The following is an 18,434-nucleotide window of genomic DNA, read 5'->3' on the forward strand; positions in this document are numbered from 1 at the left end:
AATTATGCATAGTTCAACAAAATTAAATTTAAAATTACAAACCAAATATGAAATTAAAATAAAACCGTTTGTCATAATTAAAATCTTAAGAAATAGAACAACGGGTATCCACCTCAAAACACGTTCTTCTGCTTAGTGTTGTACCTAACACAACACTACACCATATTAGAGCCAGCAGAAGCAATTTCCAAGAACAAAATATACAAATCAAAATATGTTAAAAATAATAGGGACACTTGGTTTAGGTCCTTCAACACTAAAATCATGCCTCTCCTAATTGTAGTCACACCGAATGTTCTGGTCCTAAATGCCTAAAATTAGAGCATATTTTGGTGAAGCCTAAAATGGCTTTTTTTTTATTTTTTATTTTTTTTTAAATTATAAAATTTTTAAAGAATACAATTTAATTATAAAAAAAAAAAGAAAACTGTAAAAATACAAACGCAAACGCGTTTGAAACAATTTGAATTGCTTAGTACCCGAGCTGCCAAGGGTGATGTTTGACATATTAACCCACATGTCAATTTCAACTACCACATAAAAAAAGGATGATGATTCATTTATGCAATTTGGTGCGTGCACACTTTTTTATGTGGTCGTTGGGATTGGCATGTGGGTTAATATATCAAACATCACCCTTGGTAGCTCGTGTAATAAGCGGTTCAAATTGTTTCAAGCGCGTTCGTATTTGTATTTTTATAATTTTTTTTAATTAAATTGTCTTCTTTAAAAAAAATTGAGAAAAGAGCCATTTTAGGCTTCACCAAAAGTGGGCTCTACATTTAGGTGAGGCATGGTTCCTTCCTTCGTTGTGGATCCTTCTCCCTTTCTTATTTATAATAACTCTTTGGCTACCAACTCAAAGAGTAAATCGGTGGTGGTGTTGTAAACCCTACTGCCAGTCTTCCAAAAGCAAAAGTAAAATGTATAAGTCACGGCTAAACAAAATTTGACAAAGCTGCAAATGGCAGTTGCCTGTAAGACCACTACGGTCGGTCCCAATCACATGCTCCAGTTCTTCTTCACTGTAACTGTCAATGGGAGCAACTTCCAGATGGTCGAAATATTTAGGTCGTCAAAAGAAGCTCAGCATGAGGTTGCCAAGGTCACTATCGAACACCTCTCATGTTGAGCTTGGCAACCTCATGCTAAGCTTCTTTTGACGACCTAAACATTTTGACCGTCAGGAAGTTACGCCCATTGATAGTTACAGTGGAGAAGAACTAGGGCATGTGGTCAGGATCGACTTAGTGTTCTTACAGTTAGGCAACTGCCATTTACAGTGTTGGCAAATTTCATTTAGCTGTGACTTATACATTTTACTTTTTCTTTTGGGACATTGACAGGTGTTTTTGTTCAGTTTTGGGATTTTCGGTTTGAGATTTTTTCAGTTCAATTTTGGGATTTCTTTTGTTCGGTTTGGAATTTTCGTTTTTTTTTCCATTCCTACCTAAATGTAGAGCACACTTTTGGTGAAGCCTAAAATGCCTATTTTATCTTTTGTTTTTTAATTTAAAAAATTTAAAGAATACAATTTAATTAAAAAAAAAGAAAAAAGAAAAATGTAAAAATACAAACGGAAACGCACTTGAAACAATTTGAACTGCTTATTTCCCAAGCTGCAATTTTCAAGCCAAAGTTATCACATAAAATATGTAGCTATAATCATTTTTGTCCACTTCATCATAATTTATCAAAATAAGTTATGTTGGAATGATCATTGCTACAATTGGAGTCCCTTACCTTATCAAAACGTGCAGTTATGATCATTTTTATCAACTTCGTTAGAATTTTGTCAAAATAAGTTAGGTTGAAATGATCATTGCTACAATTAGATTAAAAGTTGAGGGACCATTGCTCCAATTAAGTTAAAGTTGAAAAAAACATTTCTCCAGTTGGATTAGAGTTGAGAGACCAATGATAATAATTTTTTAGTTGAAAGACCATAGTTCCACGTTTTGATGAATTGAGAGATCAATGGTAATGAATTAGAACTTTGGAGGGTTCCAAGTAGGCAACAAAATTTTGTTTGTTTTAAATCTTCTGTTCTTCTGTCTAACCCAAGACCAAAGGACACCTTACGATGATATTTACTTGATTTATCTTGCGTCAATCTTATATGCATTTCCCAGTACGTAAATTACGATTGAAACTCCATAACCTGACCGCATCTGTACAAGTTTTTCGTTCGAATTCTGGTTCAACATGACCTGTTTGAACGAGGACGGAACAAAATGAGTTGTATTCCAGTTCTTAACGTGACCCGAAATATATATATATATATATATATATATTTTTTTTTTTTAGTACAAATATTATTTTACACTAAGGGGAGGGGGTAGAGTTCGGTTAAGCTACACAATGAAAAACCTAATGTAGTATCACATTCGCCATCTACAAGATTCGAACCTAAAATAAAAACTCACTTACGAGTGAAGAGAATACCATCAAACCTTAATATTGAGTGGCGACTCGATATACAATTTGAATATCTAGAATATATAACATCTTTCAACACCGGAGTTGGTAATGTCAACTAATTTCAAAGCACATCCTTGGCACCCAACACAAGAACCGCACTACCGAACAGGAAAAAGGGGCTCAAAGTTGAACCTCCTTCCATATACGGCAAGGGAAGGGAAAGAACATAAATTGATATTGGCACTGCAACATAAACGAAAGCTTATGTTACAAAAACTTCATTAAAAAACATAGGTTAGTTGCACATTCTTGCATACATCAATGACCACGAAGCACATAAGTGCTTATGCGCACGGGCACATATTGCGTGGCAGTGAATATCTTTTTAGTTCTCTACGCTTAAGCATCCAATTGAAAAGCCAAAACTGTTAAAGTGCAGAACCAAATCAGTGATAACATCGCTCTACTAACTACTTAACCAACGAATGTGGGATAGTACTATAAAAATCTCATGTGGGACCCTTCTTTTAGGTGGTCATCCATGTGGACAAGTTACGAGTGGTTCTCATGTCATGTGCGGTCCCTTTAAAGGTTTAAGGTTAAACTGTTGGGTAACCGGTGGTCATCCATCCCAAAATCTTAACCTTTAGGGGTGGAAAGGTCAACTAAGTATATGTAGACTCTACAGATATACCAGGTACTTGGCATAACCACAACAGGGCTAGCGCTTAACAATGAGTACGTACATACAAGTGTAAAAGAGAACGAACCTGACAGCATCACGATGAGAGAAGCAACAACCGCAGAGGAAATCTTTACTACATTCAGCAATGAAATGTTGAAAAACAGATTGGTAGCTATATACAGCAATGGTAGTAACGGAGCCCCATTGCAACCTGACACAAGTGACAAATGTGCTGGTAAGAATTTGAACCCGAGAAAACCTTAAGAAGCTTTTAACATCTTGAATAGAATTATCACATCAGAATAACCACTTCAACCAATTGAAATTGAATTACATGACAGAAAAAATTTGTTCTTTTTTACTGCCAGCATTCAAACTGAGATTTTATGTGAAGTGCATGATTTCCCTGTAGAAACAGAAAACTTCAACAGTAAGTTTTCTTGATTGTATTTACTTGACTGAGAACTTTACACATTGTGTAGGAATATATATAGCCTTTGGCTATTTACATAGATACCCCTAACTACTTTATAACTATCTTAACTAATCACAACTAATACAATCAGTTAATTTACAGTAACAGAATTATTAACAGTAGCAGACTTGGATGACTTGTCATTCTCCCTAATACACCCCCTCAAGCGAGAAGGGGGATCAGAAATGAGGCCAATGGGAAGCTTGGAACACAGATAATTAAATCTGGTTTTAGACAGAGACTTGGTGTGAAGATCAGCTAATTGGTCTTCACTGCAGATGAACTTGACTTTGAGAAGTTGAGCCAAAACCAATTCTCTAATATAGTGATAATCGATCTCAACATGCTTTGTTCGAGCATGAAAGACAGGATTAGATGCTAAAGATATTGCTGATATGTTGTCACACCAAAGAGTAGGGAATGTAGAGAGAGGATAGTGCAGATCTTTGAGAATCTTGCAAACCCAAGTTATCTCAGCAGCTGTGTGAGCTAAGGAGCGATATTCAGCCTCTGTAGAGGACCTTGCAACAGTACTTTGCTTCTTGGCACTCCAGCTGATAAGATTGGAACCCAAAAATACACAATAACCAGTGGTTGATCTCCTGTCAATTGTGCAACCAGCCCAGTCGGCATCCGAGTAGGCAGAAAGATGGACAGGGCCTTTAGTGAACCACACACCATGTGAGATAGAGCCTTTGAGAAATCTGAGAACCCTTTTTGCTGCCTGGAGATGTTGTTCCCTGGGAGCATGCATGAATTGGCAGATTTGGTTCACAGCAAAAGCAAGGTCGGGCCTAGTCCAAATAAGATATTGTAAACCACCAACAATGGAGCGATATTCAGTAGGATTGGACAGAAGAGGGCCACTGTGATCTAATTTCTTAGAGCCAAGGGGAGTGCAACAAGGTTTTGCACCCTCCATATTTGTTTTCTTGAGAAGATCCAATAAGTACTTTGTTTGATGGAGAAATATACCCTGGGAAGATCGATGTACTTCTAATCCCAAGAAATAATGAAGAGGACCAAGGTCTTTTACTGGAAATTGAGCCCCAAGTTGCTGAATGAAGTGTTGACAGAGGTGAGGATAGGGTCCGGTGACAAGAATGTCATCAACATAGACAAGGACAATGACTAACTGAGGACCATTGAGAACAAATAAAGAAGCATCTGAGGATGATTGGGTGAATCCAAGAGAGTGAAGAGCTTGGAACAGTTTATCAAACCAAGCTCGAGGAGCTTGTTTGAGACCATACAACGATTTCCTCAACTTACAAACAGATGTAGGGTGTAAGGGATCAACAAAACCAGGGGGTTGTTGCATGTAGACATCCTCCTTTAAGTCTCCATGAAGAAAGGCATTACTAATGTCCAATTGATTGAGAAACCAATTATATTGCACAGCAAGGGTAAGAAGGATCCGAATTGTAACCGGTTTGGCAACTGGACTGAAGGTTTCTTGAAAGTCAATACCTTCTTGTTGATGAAAACCCTTGGCCACAAGCCGGGCTTTATATCTGTCAACAGTGCCATCGGGCTTCTTCTTAATCCGGAAAACCCACTTGCAGCCCACTAAGTTTTGAGAATGGTGAGAAGGAACAAGAGACCAAGTACCAGTGGTTAGCAAGGCATTAAATTCATCTTGCATAGCTTGCCTCCAATGAGCATGCTTAGAAGCTTGCAAGTATGTTGTAGGAACATAATCCATATCAACTGGAAGTGGGTGCTTAGTTGCTGCACAGGCTCTCGACGTGAGTATACCAGCCTTGGATCTAGTAATCATTGGATGAGAATTAACAGGGGCAGGAGGATGACTCTGTTGATTTTGGGAGAAAGATGAATGTGCTGAAGGAGGAACAAAACTGGAAGAAGAGCCAACTGAGACAGGTGCAGGGGAAGATGAAGATGAAGAAATAGGAACAGGCACAGAAGCACATAATGGTGATGTAGATGGCTGACTGAAAACAGGAGGAATGTGTTTGCTAAAATGAAGATCCAGAGAGGATGAAATTGTTGGTGAGGAAGATGGAGGACTTGGAACAGGAAAAGAGTGTTGATTGTGGGACAACTGAAATGGATAAGTACTTTCATCGAATACAACATGACGAGAGATGTAGATGCGATTGGTGATAGGATCAAGGCACCTATAGCCTTTGTGTTGAAGACTATACCCCAAGAAAACACACTTTTTGCTCTTGGGATCCAATTTGCTATGAAAGTAAGGTTTGAGCCAAGGAAAGCATTGGCAACCAAATACTTTGAGCTTAGAGTAGTCTGGATGGTTGTGAAATAGCAACTGCCAAGGGGACTGTGAAATGCCAGAAATAGGAAGGCGATTAATAAGATAGATAGCAGTGGAGAATGCTTCTACCCAGAAAATATGAGGGACATGAGATGCAAGAAGCAAAGTGCGAGCTGTTTCAACAAGGTGCCTGTGCTTTCTTTCTGCACAACCATTTTGCTCAGGGGTGTGGGGACAACTGAACTGATGAAGAATGCCATGTTTGCTGAGATATGATGCAAAAGAGTGACTAGTAAATTCACCCCCTGAATCGGAACGCAGAACCTTTATTTTATTTCCAAGTGAATTTTCTACATATGATTTGAAGACAACAAATGTAGAAAATACATCTGACTTAGATTTCAAAGGAAAGAACCAACTATATTTGCTATAGTCATCAACAATGAGCAAATAATATTGAAAACCACTACTTGATGTGATTGAGGCAGGTCCCCACAGATCACAGTGCAGTAGTTGAAGGCTGTGAGTTGTTGATGAAGTAGCAGCTTTAAATGGAAGCTTATGATTCTTGGCAAGAGCACAATCCGAACAGAAAAAGTCCACAGTAGACTTGCCTTGTAAAGCAAGATTATTGGATGAAAGGAGCCTTCTGAAAATGGAGGAGGAAGGGTGACCCAAACGCTTGTGCCAAATTGTAACTGGAGCTTTAATACTAAGTAAAGCTGTAGGTGAAAGAGGATGAAGATTGCTGGAACTTTGAAGAGGATGAAGCCATCTCTAACCGGTCCCCGTAAAAGCATCTTCCCCGAAATACGATCCTTGACATAGGATCCATAAGGGTCAAGTGTCAATGAACAATTATTATCATTAACAAACTGATAAGCAGATAAGAGATTATGGGTTATGTGGGGAACATGTAAAACATTTCGCAATTGAAAAGAGTTATGAGAGGTGTGCAGAGTAGATGAACCAACATTGAGGATGGATAAACCTTTACCATCTCCAATATACACTTTATCCTCGCCAGTGTAGGGAGTAGGAGAGGTGAGGTTAGCAACATCATTAGTGATATGAGAGGTTGCCCCTGAATCAATTAACCAAGGCTGAGATGGTTTAGCAGAATGTTGTGCACACATGGCAGCAAGCTTAGCTGGAGGAATACGACCACAGATGTCAGGATTCATACGATCAAAGCAGTCAATAGCCTCATGACTGGTAGAACCACAGATTTGACAAAGCACTTTGAAGTGAGAAGAGCCTTGATTGCTGCGAAAGCCTTGATAACCTTGATTGCCACGGTTATTAGGAAAATTACCACGATTACCTCGATTGGAAAAGAACTGGCCCTTAGTGTTCCTGCCACGATTTGAGTTGAACCGAGATGCAGATTGAAGAGGGAGATTCTGAGCAGCAAAAGCAGATGGAGTAGGAAGGAGAGGAGGCTAAGACTGCACCGAGAAAGCCTGAAAAGATTCAGGGACAGGAGATGAACTGACAGTTTTGCGTCTGGCCATAGACAATTCCTTTGTGAGAAGGAGGCCATGAAGTTCATCAAGAGAGGTAGAGGACAATCGGAGCATGATACAGTCGATGAAAGACTCAAATTCATCAGGCAAGCCATGTAGTGTGGCGGCGATAAGATCTCGATCAGAGGCAGAAGCACCAGCAGCTTGCAGAGAATCTGAAATTTCCTTGAGTTCTTGAAGATAGTCAGAGATAGAACACGATCCTTTCTGAACAGATTGAAGGCGCGATTGCAGCTGATGGATATGAGCCTCTGAAATTCCACCAAAGCGCTGTTCAAGCTTTACCCAAAGTTCTCGAGAGGATGAAACCCCAACCGTGAACGGGATGATTTCCTCAGAAAGTGTGGAATTCAACCAGATCAAAAGATTTTGATCTTTCTCATACCAGTCCTCAAAAGCAGGATTGATGCTACGATTAGGCAGAAATGGCGATGGACAGACGTCAGTACCATCGATTACTCCAAGAAGCTTGTATCTCCGGAAAATCGGGCCAAACAGGGCGCGCCATGGTAGGTAATTGGATCTTTTGAGCTTGATCGGCACCATGCTGCCGATGTTATGAATTGTGAGAGAAGTGTAGGAAGTCAGAGGACTCGGATTTCCAGAGGAATTAGGGTTTCCAGAGAAATTAGGGTTTGGGCTCGAGGGGGAGATGACCGGAGAAGATGAACCAGTCGATTGAGCCGCCATTACTGACAGAAATCAAGAAATACTACAAGATCGGAAGGGAAGAAGTGACGATCAGAGAAGAAAAATCGATCAAGAGTCGATCGATGCAGCAAGCGAAGAGAAAGATCGAAGCTGTGAAGCAGAATGGCGTGATACCATGTAGAAACAGAAAACTTCAACAGTAAGTTTTCTTGATTGTATTTACTTGACTGAGAACTTTACACATTGTGTAGGAATATATATAGCCTTTGGCTATTTACATAGATACCCCTAACTACTTTATAACTATCTTAACTAATCACAACTAATACAATCAGTTAATTTACAGTAACAGAATTATTAACAGTAGCAGACTTGGATGACTTGTCATTCTCCCTAATATTCCCATCATTCCTAAATGTTATGCAACCGTGTAAGTAGATTTTCTCATCACCACCTAAAGTTCCCTTGTAATGTTCACATGAGTTCATAATATACACTGTTCAGATGTAACTTGGTGTCAAAAGCTTTTACCATTCTTGGGATGCTATTTTAAGCTTTGCTCTTACTAGTCGATGTTTCCCGTTCGTAATGCAATAAAAGTCTTGTTCATTCATTGCAGTCATCCATTTAAAAGTAAGAACAGGTTAGAGAAAATCATTCTGCACATGCTTGATATGACAATAGGTGTTTTCAGATTATGAACAATAACTTTCAGCTCACTTATGGGCTGGAAAGTAGATACTCAAAACAATCCAGGTATTTTAAAAGACTACAGACAAAAAGAAAAAAAATGATATGACAGCTTGCCTGTTGTATAGGCTCCAATATTCAGAAAGCAACAGGCACCATCTTTTAGATATGAAGGAAGTTGCGCAAATGGTATGCCTCTCAGGTTTGACAAGAAAGGTAGAAACAGAAGAACAAAAAGAGCCTACAAGTCACAGGAAATAAAGAATAATTTCAGCAAAACCAGTCACCAACCAGTATCCTGTCAGTTAAATTGAAATTTTATGTGCAGGACTTTACGGTTAACCTGAGTAAGCAGATGTAAGGTGTGGATACATATGATAACAGTGAGGGAACCCCAGGCATTTGAACGAATATAAATAATCCCATATCGATGTCCACTTTCAAATTAAATGGACCTTCATCACCTCTAAAAATCTAGTTAAAGATCGGCGCAAATCTTTCTTGTTCTGGTAGGGTCTTGTGGTATAATTAACAGGGTCCACCATACTAAGGTGCATCAAGATTACAAACAAGATAAAAACTATCTTATAAAAATATAGCAGTCACCTGAAATCCAGATCCAAAAGAATTGACAACAAATATGTCAAGTGATTTTTCCTGCAATGTAAAATGGTTTATGACTTAGAAAGTATGCACGAGTAGTTATGTCAACCATAAAGTTTAGAAGGCTAGATAACCATTTGAAAAGATGAGGAAATAGCCATACCTTAAGGTGGGCTGCAGCATCAACAAAGACAAACTCCTGTTTGAAGACAAAAATTCAAGATTGATTATTTTGCTATAAAGGGCACCACTGAACTTTTAACAAATGTTCATTGCTTTAACCTTGATTATAGATGCACCGGCTTGAAAAGCACTTGAAGCAATCATTAGTGCTGGCCATATAGACTCAACTCCAGATAGCATCTGACCAGAATCAGAGCCACTGCAATTTCATAAAATACATATAACTATCAGGAGCCTTACTTTATAACATGTCACAATGAAACTCCAAGAGTGCATGATACTCTAGTTTATGACACTGCAAATTTACTTTCTAAGAATATGAAATTTACCAACAACGTTCGCCATCTCAAGATAAAATTCAGAGAAAGTGTCCAGTTAAAGCATTGCTAAAGTTGGATAATAAAGAAATTGGCACTTGACAGACTTTATTAACCAAGAAGAAAGAACAAAACCCGATAAAAAATAGTAAGAATAGAGGAGGGTCATGAAATACATGCAGCCGTAGAAATATTTCAGTTTATTCAGAAAAAACTTCATTCGTAATCAAAATCACCACTAAGTGAAGACAGAATATTGGTAGCCATTATCACATAAAATGATAAGGTTGTTCGTATCCTAGGCAGTGCATTAAAGATAAAAGGATGCCAAAAAGAAAAAAAGGTGATATCTAACAAACTCTCAAGTAAAGTGCAGAGCAGGCATGCTTGTTAGAAGTACAATCTTCAGGCAGACATTCAAAACAGGGTGTTAAACTAATCATCAGCAGAATAAAAATAAGTTATTTTGCCTTTCTTTTCAACAAAAAAATTCGGGAAAAAGAAATATGCTACTGAAAAAACAGGAAGGACCTGGTCATCTAAACCCCACAATGTCCTCTAAGACTTTTTATGTCAGCATGCATGCACGTAGCAATAGATGCAAGTATTTAGTCCTTAATTATCCAAGATGAATTGTATGAAATCAAATAAACTTACAATTCCACTTCACAAACAATATTCTTAGCGCATGACCAAAAGGAGATGCATTGATAAAAGGTGGGTAATATCCCCGCATTTGACATTTTACAAGAAATTTACACTGGTTCTTGTCCAAAGAGTGGGGACAACATTACTGATTACTTCAAGATGACTAGATGAAATGACATATTGGCACATTAACTAGCTCTTTAACTTTTTTCGAACCATATAATCACTAATCGACAATCACAATTGACGACTTGATGTTGGACCAGAAAAACCACTTTGAAAGTGTTGGTTAACCCAAAGGAATGACCTTTCCACATAGCAGATTATTTAAGCCGTAGAAAATTAGTAAATCTTTACTTTTATTTCATAAAGAGACATTACTAAAAAGAAAAGAGGAGAAATTAAGCTGGAGGATATGAGTAATTCTTCAGCTACTTTGTCGAACTATCTGACCAAACATCAAGTTTTGCAGCACAGACGTTCATCACTTGTATTTCCAGTTTTGTTCTTTTTTTTTTTTTTAATTATCATGGTAGGCTTGGCCAACAGAAAATAATTGGAAAAAACAATGTTCCTGTAATGAAGAGGCGTCTAACGATTTTCTTTCTTTTAATATTTTCTCCCCAAAAATAGCAACTGGCAAAGCAAATTTACATATGCTAAACCCAAGAAATCAAAAGAAGGGTAACAAACCGAATATGTCACTTTGCAAATTACCTGCTGTGCAAGTACAAGACGACCTTCACATTTACCAGAAGTACCACACAATAGAGGAGATGCATAATCACGTAGCTGAACGACAAGAGAACCTGCGTGCAAGAGAATATTACTCCCATATAGTCGAGAAAATGGTATATCATTTTCACAACAAACCGGATCTAGCGTCTTTATGACCTCTATCATCCCATCATCTCCACCATCAATCCTGTAATACGATTTGAATGATTGTTTATAAATTTCTCCTTTCATCTCACTGACTGCTGATGGATCTTGTACATCAATCTCAACTCCATTAAAGAAAGTTTTTCTTCCTTGAGTAGAATCTACTGTTTCGGTTGTTTTAGGAATCTGGTTGGCTTTGGAGACAAATTCATCAAGAAACTTCAACCTAACAGCTATCTCAGATGCCTCATTCTTCATCAGCCGATAATGTTCATCAAACCAACCTTGCACCGGCTCTTCTTCAATATCAGCAGTTAACTTTCGTATGCCAAACTTTAAACAGCCAACTTTCATTGAACCAGGCTTCTTAGGTTTTGAGGTATCTTTCTTCGTGGGAAAGATGAGACTAGTTCTAGCAGCACTTACAAGCTTCAAAGCGCGCAACATTTCTTCAACAGAATCATCAATGGCGCGCAATTCTAACCTATATGGCAAGCAAATATGAACATCAAGGCCTTGAATTACCCAATCCCATGTTGTAGCTACAGGTGTTTTTGCGTCGGAAGGGCATGAGGCACTAGGAATACGTGAAATTTGCATCCGGCTACTTTTTAATACTCTGGACCCATTAAAACTAAGCATAAGCCCTTCAAGAAGTACACCTATACGGGCATTCTCAGAAAAAATTGATTGTACCTGAACCATTGCATCAACCCCATCACCAGCCTCAGCAAATATGGACAGCATTTCCACATCTACAGCAAAAATAGATTCCCTCTTCTTGGGCTTGTCTAAATTCACTGGTTCTGCAATGACTTCTTTTTTCTGGTCAGAACCTTTCATGCCAGGGGCATCTTCACTACCATGTCTCTGAAGCTTCTGATTATGTACAAGTAACTTCAACTGTAGTCCAAGTTCAACTAGTGATAATTGTACGTCAGGTTCCCACCTAACTGTAATATCAGTAGCACTGAAAAGAGAGCAAACAGCAACCTCTTTCAGACCACCAGAACGCCGTACAAATTTGGAATTCTGGATGTCAAACAAAGCCACTTTCGCTTCCGGCTTATCTTCCTCCAAGTGGTCCTGATAGATAGATCTGGCTCTTTCAAGTTCAATCTGTGTGGATTGTTTCTCCTTGTTCACGCACAAACTTAAATGGAAGATGTCAAGAGAAATGGAATACCTCAGTTTCTTGCGTTCATCAGATGTTGTGGACATTATGTCTGCAACCCGGGGTGTGCCATCATCTGAGGTACTTATTACAACTTGACCACCTTGTGATCCATAGTTCACACGCTTAGGATCTGCAACAACAGTATTTTCTAAGCCTGCCTCACCACAAAATTTCACAGAACATCGTTCAAGATTTAACTTCAACAGCTGAGTCCCTTTCCCTGATGGTTTGGACGGACGTCCTCGGCTTTGTGATGCTCTTCTTTCAGAAGAAGACAAAGTTTTCAAAAGTGCTTGAAAGGACATTGCAGTTGATATAAGCGACTCAACACGCTTGAATGTAAAAAACACACCCATACCAGTCACATCAACAGATAAAACCAATTTACATTTCGGACTGTCTTCTTTGGATGATTCCATGTCCTTTTTGCCCCAGTCCAGACTAACCTTTGCAACATTAATTATAGAACCTGAATTTGATTCTACACCAAAAAGGCTCTCTTTCAAGCATTCTTGGTATTCATCTGCCATGTGCAAATTTAGCTCACCAAGTTCCATATGTACAGTGGTTCCCGTATTTGATATGTTATTCGCAAATATGTGCGATGATTGAGAGCAACCCTACACCAGAAACTCAAATGTTATGACTTGTAATTCATAATTTTATTTTTGAACTAAAAAAAAAAAAAAAAAAAGAGATTAACGGGAATAGGAATACATGATTAATGACAAATAAAGAAGCTGAAGCTAAAGAAGAGCAAGAGACACAATGGCTACTTCACCGGACAGTGAAAATTAGACGGCAAATCAACAAAAATAGAGCTCTATCACCTACATATATGCAAATGTTTTACATTATAATATGACTAAATATTAATTGCTTAAGAACTTAGAAGTGCACTTGGTAGAGAATGGTACTACAATGTTGTTTTCTTTGATCTAATACAACTTTTTTCTTAATCAAAACAGAAGGCCCTACTATGTATGACCTGCTTAGGGGTTTTAATATACACCTCACTTTTACTCATTTTAAAGGAAATAGAACAAAAACCACTCTGAATTTTTGCAATGGCGAATGGATAGTTTCATATCCTATCACCTATGAGTTCCCCATGTACATAAAATGATATTCAAGCAAGGACAAGAAGAGCGTTCAAAACTCTACAAATAACACAAAATTCTAATAATAACGTTGCATTGTGTACCTCCTAGCTTTACATCCATTTCAGCTCTGACAGGCAAGGTTGGCTGAAAAGTTAAAAGAGTTCCAAGTCAATAAATGACCCCCACCATATCAAAAATGCAGTGCCTGTTTCCAATGAAATATTGCATAGGGAATTCCATGGGAAATTCCAGATTTGATTCTTTTCAAAATATATATATATATATATATAAATTTGATTCTTTTCAAAAAAAAAAAATATATATATATATATATATATATATCGCATGGGAAATTCTGTATTTGTTGGAATGGACTGTAGCAGTGGCCCGTGGATCTTATCATGTGCTTCGTTGCTTTTAGAAACATTGTTTTCATTTATTTAGAGACTATGTCCTCAGTTTCTTTCCTTATTTTCATCATATAAATACATTCCATATTAAACATGGAAAGCACTACTAGTAAGTATAAACCACAAACCTTCAGTGAAAAACCACAATCAAATAATCCTTGAATAGTGCTAAATCAATGATCCATCAATATATTCTTCTCAACAAAATAAAACAAAAAAAAAAAAAAACGATCCATCAATATATTCAGTATCAGAATTAACTGTACATGATGATATGTTTAATTGGATATATTTACCCAACGTATGCAAGAAGTATAAAATATAAGCAGAAGGAAGAGGATTAACTTTTAAGAGACACAGGACTTAAACTGAAAAAACTTACCTGTACTGGAATGTAAAATAATGATACAACATCAACTTTCAGTATCTCCAAAACAGAAATGCCAGCTTCTCTAAGCAACTGAAACATAATGTCAAAAATCATCATCGAGAATAGACCAATATGCAACGAATGTGAAAAGTAAAACACTAAAATCATATTAACAGTGTCGAAGTTCCATTCATACATGAATCTCACTGAAATCCAATTGAACATCAAGGCGTGTAGTCTCCCCCACATCTTCACTGGATTGTGATTTGGTGCTTTTTAATTGGATGCCCATTATGTTATTCTCGACAGAAAAATCATATTCCCGATGCGCAAATCTCACGTCCAGTTTTGGTAAACTGAAGGAAACCTATCAAAGAAGTAAAATATTAATTCTTATAAGGAACAATTTAATAAAAGAGAAGTTACACAAGTGGATGAACCAGACGTTGATGAAAGCACATAAACAAGAACAAGGAAAGATTCAATCGTAAATAATTGCATGATACTTAATATGATTCAAGAGGTTGACATGGAAAATGAATTGCTAATATCATCACATTCAGTGCAACAACTCTGAGTAATAGATATAGGGTAGAAAGATGCAAGAGAAGCTGTCAGAAAGAAATCACATTAGAGTCCGGTGCCAAGCAAAACATCGCATAAAATAAAGGTTGGTCAGAGTTTTAAAATAATCTATAGCCCACTCACTCAACTTCAAAATAGGCACAAAAAAGTTCATGACTCCTCTACCCTTTATGACTCTTTCTGGACAGGGGAGATATCCTCCAAGGCACACTTCTGGCACTAGTTTAAACTTGTTTCAGCCTCTTAATACTGTATACTAAATTATTGCTATCACATAACTATTCAGGATTTCACCTGACTGGTAAGGATTTTAAGGAACAGCCTGGGATATGGGTAGGTGTTAGTCCAAATCTTGGTAGGAGAAAATCTATACCATCATATCGCATGTAATTACACATACGTATAGTCCAACAACTAATTCTTTGAAAATCTGACAATAAAGCTTGATGCTCAAGTAATTATTTATCAACAAGAAAAGAAAACATCTACAAAAATGAACAAGGTATCAAAACCAACTGTGCAATCATAACTTACATTCACTAAAAAGGAATATCCCAAAATTCTTTAATAAAGATGCCCAATATAATCCCTTTCAAAAAAAAAAGATGCCCAATATAAAGAATATAATTCTGTCTAGAAGAAAACACTTAACAAAATTCATGTTTAAAGGAATCTGAACAGAAAGAAAATGGCATTAGTAAAAATATGACAAACTGAAGGGGGGAAGAGACGGACAGATCATGTTGAAAGCCATATTAGTTGACAAACCTTTTCTGGAAATAGAGAGGTGTACTTTGAGAGTGCAACAATCATTTGTTGTTTTTTGTGTGGCTTTTTAGAAGCAACAGAATCCGTAGCAGACCCTAGAAAATTATCAGGTTGAGAAGAAGTTTGTGATGAACTTTTGCTTTTTGAAAGCATCTCCTCATTTAGGTTCACAGTAATCTCTCCACAGGCAATGTCCACATTCTTGATCATTACACCGACTTCCCTACATCCAAATCAAGTGAATAAAAAGATATTAGCTGGTTTACCTTGCCTTATCATTGGAAATTAAAAAAAAAAAAAACAAATCTAATGATAGAAGGGACACAAAAAGTAATATAAGAATGAAAGTCTCATACTCAAGAAATCATATTGAAGCCACGTTAAAAGCAATTAACTAGGCTTTTGCATCTACAGAAAGAAACATATTTCTCCAAAGATAATACCTATCATAACCAAATTCACAGGAGAGGATGAAATCTTCACAAATAAAAAGAGCAGATGTCCTTTCCATCATGGAGGATGATGACTGGCTTGCAGAAATGGATCCTCCAGTGGAAAAATTGGATAAGTCACAACTAACCCGTGGGTCACTCCTCAGAACAACAATAGGTGATATCTGTAGCTTAACAATAAGATTTTGCTTGGATGCACCATCTTTAGACATGTCCACTTTCAGTTCCTTCACTTCTATGGATGCTTTGGGCATCTGTAACATTTCAAAAATTGTAACGACAAAATAAAGTCCATGGCACGAAAGATACAACTGAAAAATGAAATGAATAGACTACTAGTTAACGAAAAAAATTAAAAAGCACAGCCTCTTGAACTTGATTATTTCCAACCTAATATTTGTACACTATCAGATTCATCCCTTTTTCTTGTCGATGACACAAAATATGTCCAACTTATTGGAATAAAATTTTGGATCACCTACAAAAAACCTCACAACTATAGGGTCTATTTCAAGTTGGTATCCAATCTCCAGAGGTTGGATAAAATGGTAAACAAACTTAATAGTACCTACATATCCGATCTCCGAGTGGGTCAGTTAAATTCTTATGTAGCAAACGTGTCCCATGTTCTATGATTAATTGGACTCCAAAAGTGTACCGTGCATTTAGAATGTCACGTGAAACACAAAACAATAGAAAACTAGAGAACATTTTGAAAAGTCATCAGAAGATGAAATTTAAATAAAAAAATAACATAAAAAACCATAAATCTAAAAGAAGGACTAAACCTCCTTCTCTTTTCTCTCCCTCCCTCTCTACCATCTATCTCTCCAACAGCTGCAGGTAGTGAGAGAGAGAACGTAAGGGCATAGAGTGTCCAAGAGAGGGAGGTTTGTTCTTCCTTTTTATTTTTGTGCTTTGTTTTCTATCTTATTTATTCCACATCGCATTAGTAAATACACATGACACACTCCAGATAACCATTAAAAATGAGACCCACATTTGCCATGCAAGCATTTAACAAGCATATTGAGGGATTAGTTGACCATATTTTCTTACTTACCAAATTGTGATCCTGTACCAACTTAAAAAATAATCCTATATTTTGAGGGGGTGGGAGGTATGTAGTTTGATATATTTTCTTATTTTAAAAAAAAAAAATTGGTGTTGCATATTCTTTCCACTTATTTCAGATGAGTTAACCTTGAACCGGTTTTATTCTTCAAATGGCAACTACAAATATCCTTCAAAAAGTTATTCATGAACAAACTTCTACGCATTAAGAACGAGTAAAGCAAACAGAAGGTATTCTACAGATAAAAAGGGATAAAAATACTAGTACAATCCAGCATACCTTCAAAACCAAATCTGTGATGGAAACCGACAAATATCTTGCAATATTAGCCACAACCATCCACTTTCCCCTGCCTGAATTGGCCTTTGTCGTACGAGGTCTTCGAGGTTTAGCCTTTGCTGTACTTCTACTCGAAGGCCTCATCACAACTTCTAAGTCACATATTAACACTTGCAGCTTAGGGTCTTTAGAAATAAAACCAAACAGTTTGACCAAGGACTGACGTAAGCTGAGTTTAATTTCACCAACAGAAACAGATTCAACAGCGCCCTGCAAAATTACCATAGTCGTAAATAAAAGAATGTCAACATCTAATGGGCACTAATCTGCTGACAAAACAAAAATTTCCTAAAGCATTGACAATCATCCAACAAAATTCCAAACAGCATATGGAGGGCCCAGGGAGGGTTAGAGTAATCCCTTCATTTTCTTTTAGGTAGACTATGATCCATTATAGATGAGTAGTAATCAAATTTGTAGACATAACTAAGGACTAGATCTACCACTTGGAGCACTCCAGAGAGATAAATCACAAAGCCCCAATTAAACACATCTACAAACAACATACACACTTGCTTTGTAAACAGCTGCTTAGCTCTATATAAAAACCTCAAAACCATCCAGGAAAGGAGAAAGATCATAAAGAACTTCCCATTGGACCGAGAGCCTCAATTAGTAACTCCATGTTGCAGAACAACCACTGAGTTATATCACATGAGAAACATGAACAGAAATTTTCTGGCATGACTTATTAATGAGAAGAGATTTATATGGAATTACTGATTAAAAGATGAAATCCATTTTTCATTAGTAATTATTGTGAAGTCATGCTAACATAGGTCTCATAATACTTTTATTAGCTTTCAACTTAATATAAGGAACAAGAAAAACCCCA

The 18,434-nt window shown here is 37.2% G+C and overlaps 2 protein-coding genes across 28 annotated transcripts in view; both read right to left on the reverse strand.

Moving 5' to 3' along the window:
- The window catches only part of LOC126632265 (protein SABRE-like), a 55,676-nt gene that overhangs the window by 36,058 nt on the left and 1,184 nt on the right, over nucleotides 1-18,434 (reverse strand). For 3 of the 19 annotated variants that reach the window (XM_050302586.1, XM_050302594.1, XM_050302598.1), the window contains 6 exons: nucleotides 17,540-17,809; nucleotides 16,177-16,439; nucleotides 15,734-15,956; nucleotides 14,577-14,747; nucleotides 14,393-14,470; nucleotides 13,702-13,744 (listed from right to left, as the gene is read on the reverse strand). The exons of 4 other annotated variants lie outside the window; for them this stretch is intronic. In XM_050302586.1, the coding sequence (XP_050158543.1) occupies nucleotides 13,702-13,744; nucleotides 14,393-14,470; nucleotides 14,577-14,747; nucleotides 15,734-15,956; nucleotides 16,177-16,439; nucleotides 17,540-17,809 (1,048 nt within the window). Of the gene's footprint in view, nucleotides 1-11,155; nucleotides 13,118-13,701; nucleotides 13,745-14,392; nucleotides 14,471-14,576; nucleotides 14,748-15,733; nucleotides 15,957-16,176; nucleotides 16,440-17,539; nucleotides 17,810-18,434 lie in introns of those variants that run through there. 12 more of the 19 variants (XM_050302601.1, XM_050302600.1, XM_050302599.1 and 9 more) reach the window with 11 other exon arrangements.
- The window catches only part of LOC126632269 (protein CLT2, chloroplastic), a 28,059-nt gene continuing 11,987 nt past the window's right edge, over nucleotides 2,363-18,434 (reverse strand). For 2 of the 9 annotated variants that reach the window (XM_050302612.1, XM_050302617.1), the window contains 5 exons: nucleotides 9,454-9,489; nucleotides 9,294-9,344; nucleotides 8,805-8,928; nucleotides 3,192-3,317; nucleotides 2,363-2,664 (listed from right to left, as the gene is read on the reverse strand). In XM_050302612.1, the coding sequence (XP_050158569.1) occupies nucleotides 2,543-2,664; nucleotides 3,192-3,317; nucleotides 8,805-8,928; nucleotides 9,294-9,344; nucleotides 9,454-9,489 (459 nt within the window). In that variant the 3' untranslated portion in view covers nucleotides 2,363-2,542. The remainder of the gene's footprint in view (nucleotides 2,665-3,191; nucleotides 3,318-8,804; nucleotides 8,929-9,293; nucleotides 9,345-9,453; nucleotides 9,490-18,434) is intronic. The other 7 variants (XM_050302618.1, XM_050302611.1, XM_050302620.1 and 4 more) reach the window with 5 other exon arrangements.

The sequence above is a fragment of the Malus sylvestris genome, chromosome 8 (genome assembly GCF_916048215.2).
Source record: "Malus sylvestris chromosome 8, drMalSylv7.2, whole genome shotgun sequence".
Classification (NCBI taxonomy): Eukaryota; Viridiplantae; Streptophyta; class Magnoliopsida; order Rosales; family Rosaceae; genus Malus; species Malus sylvestris.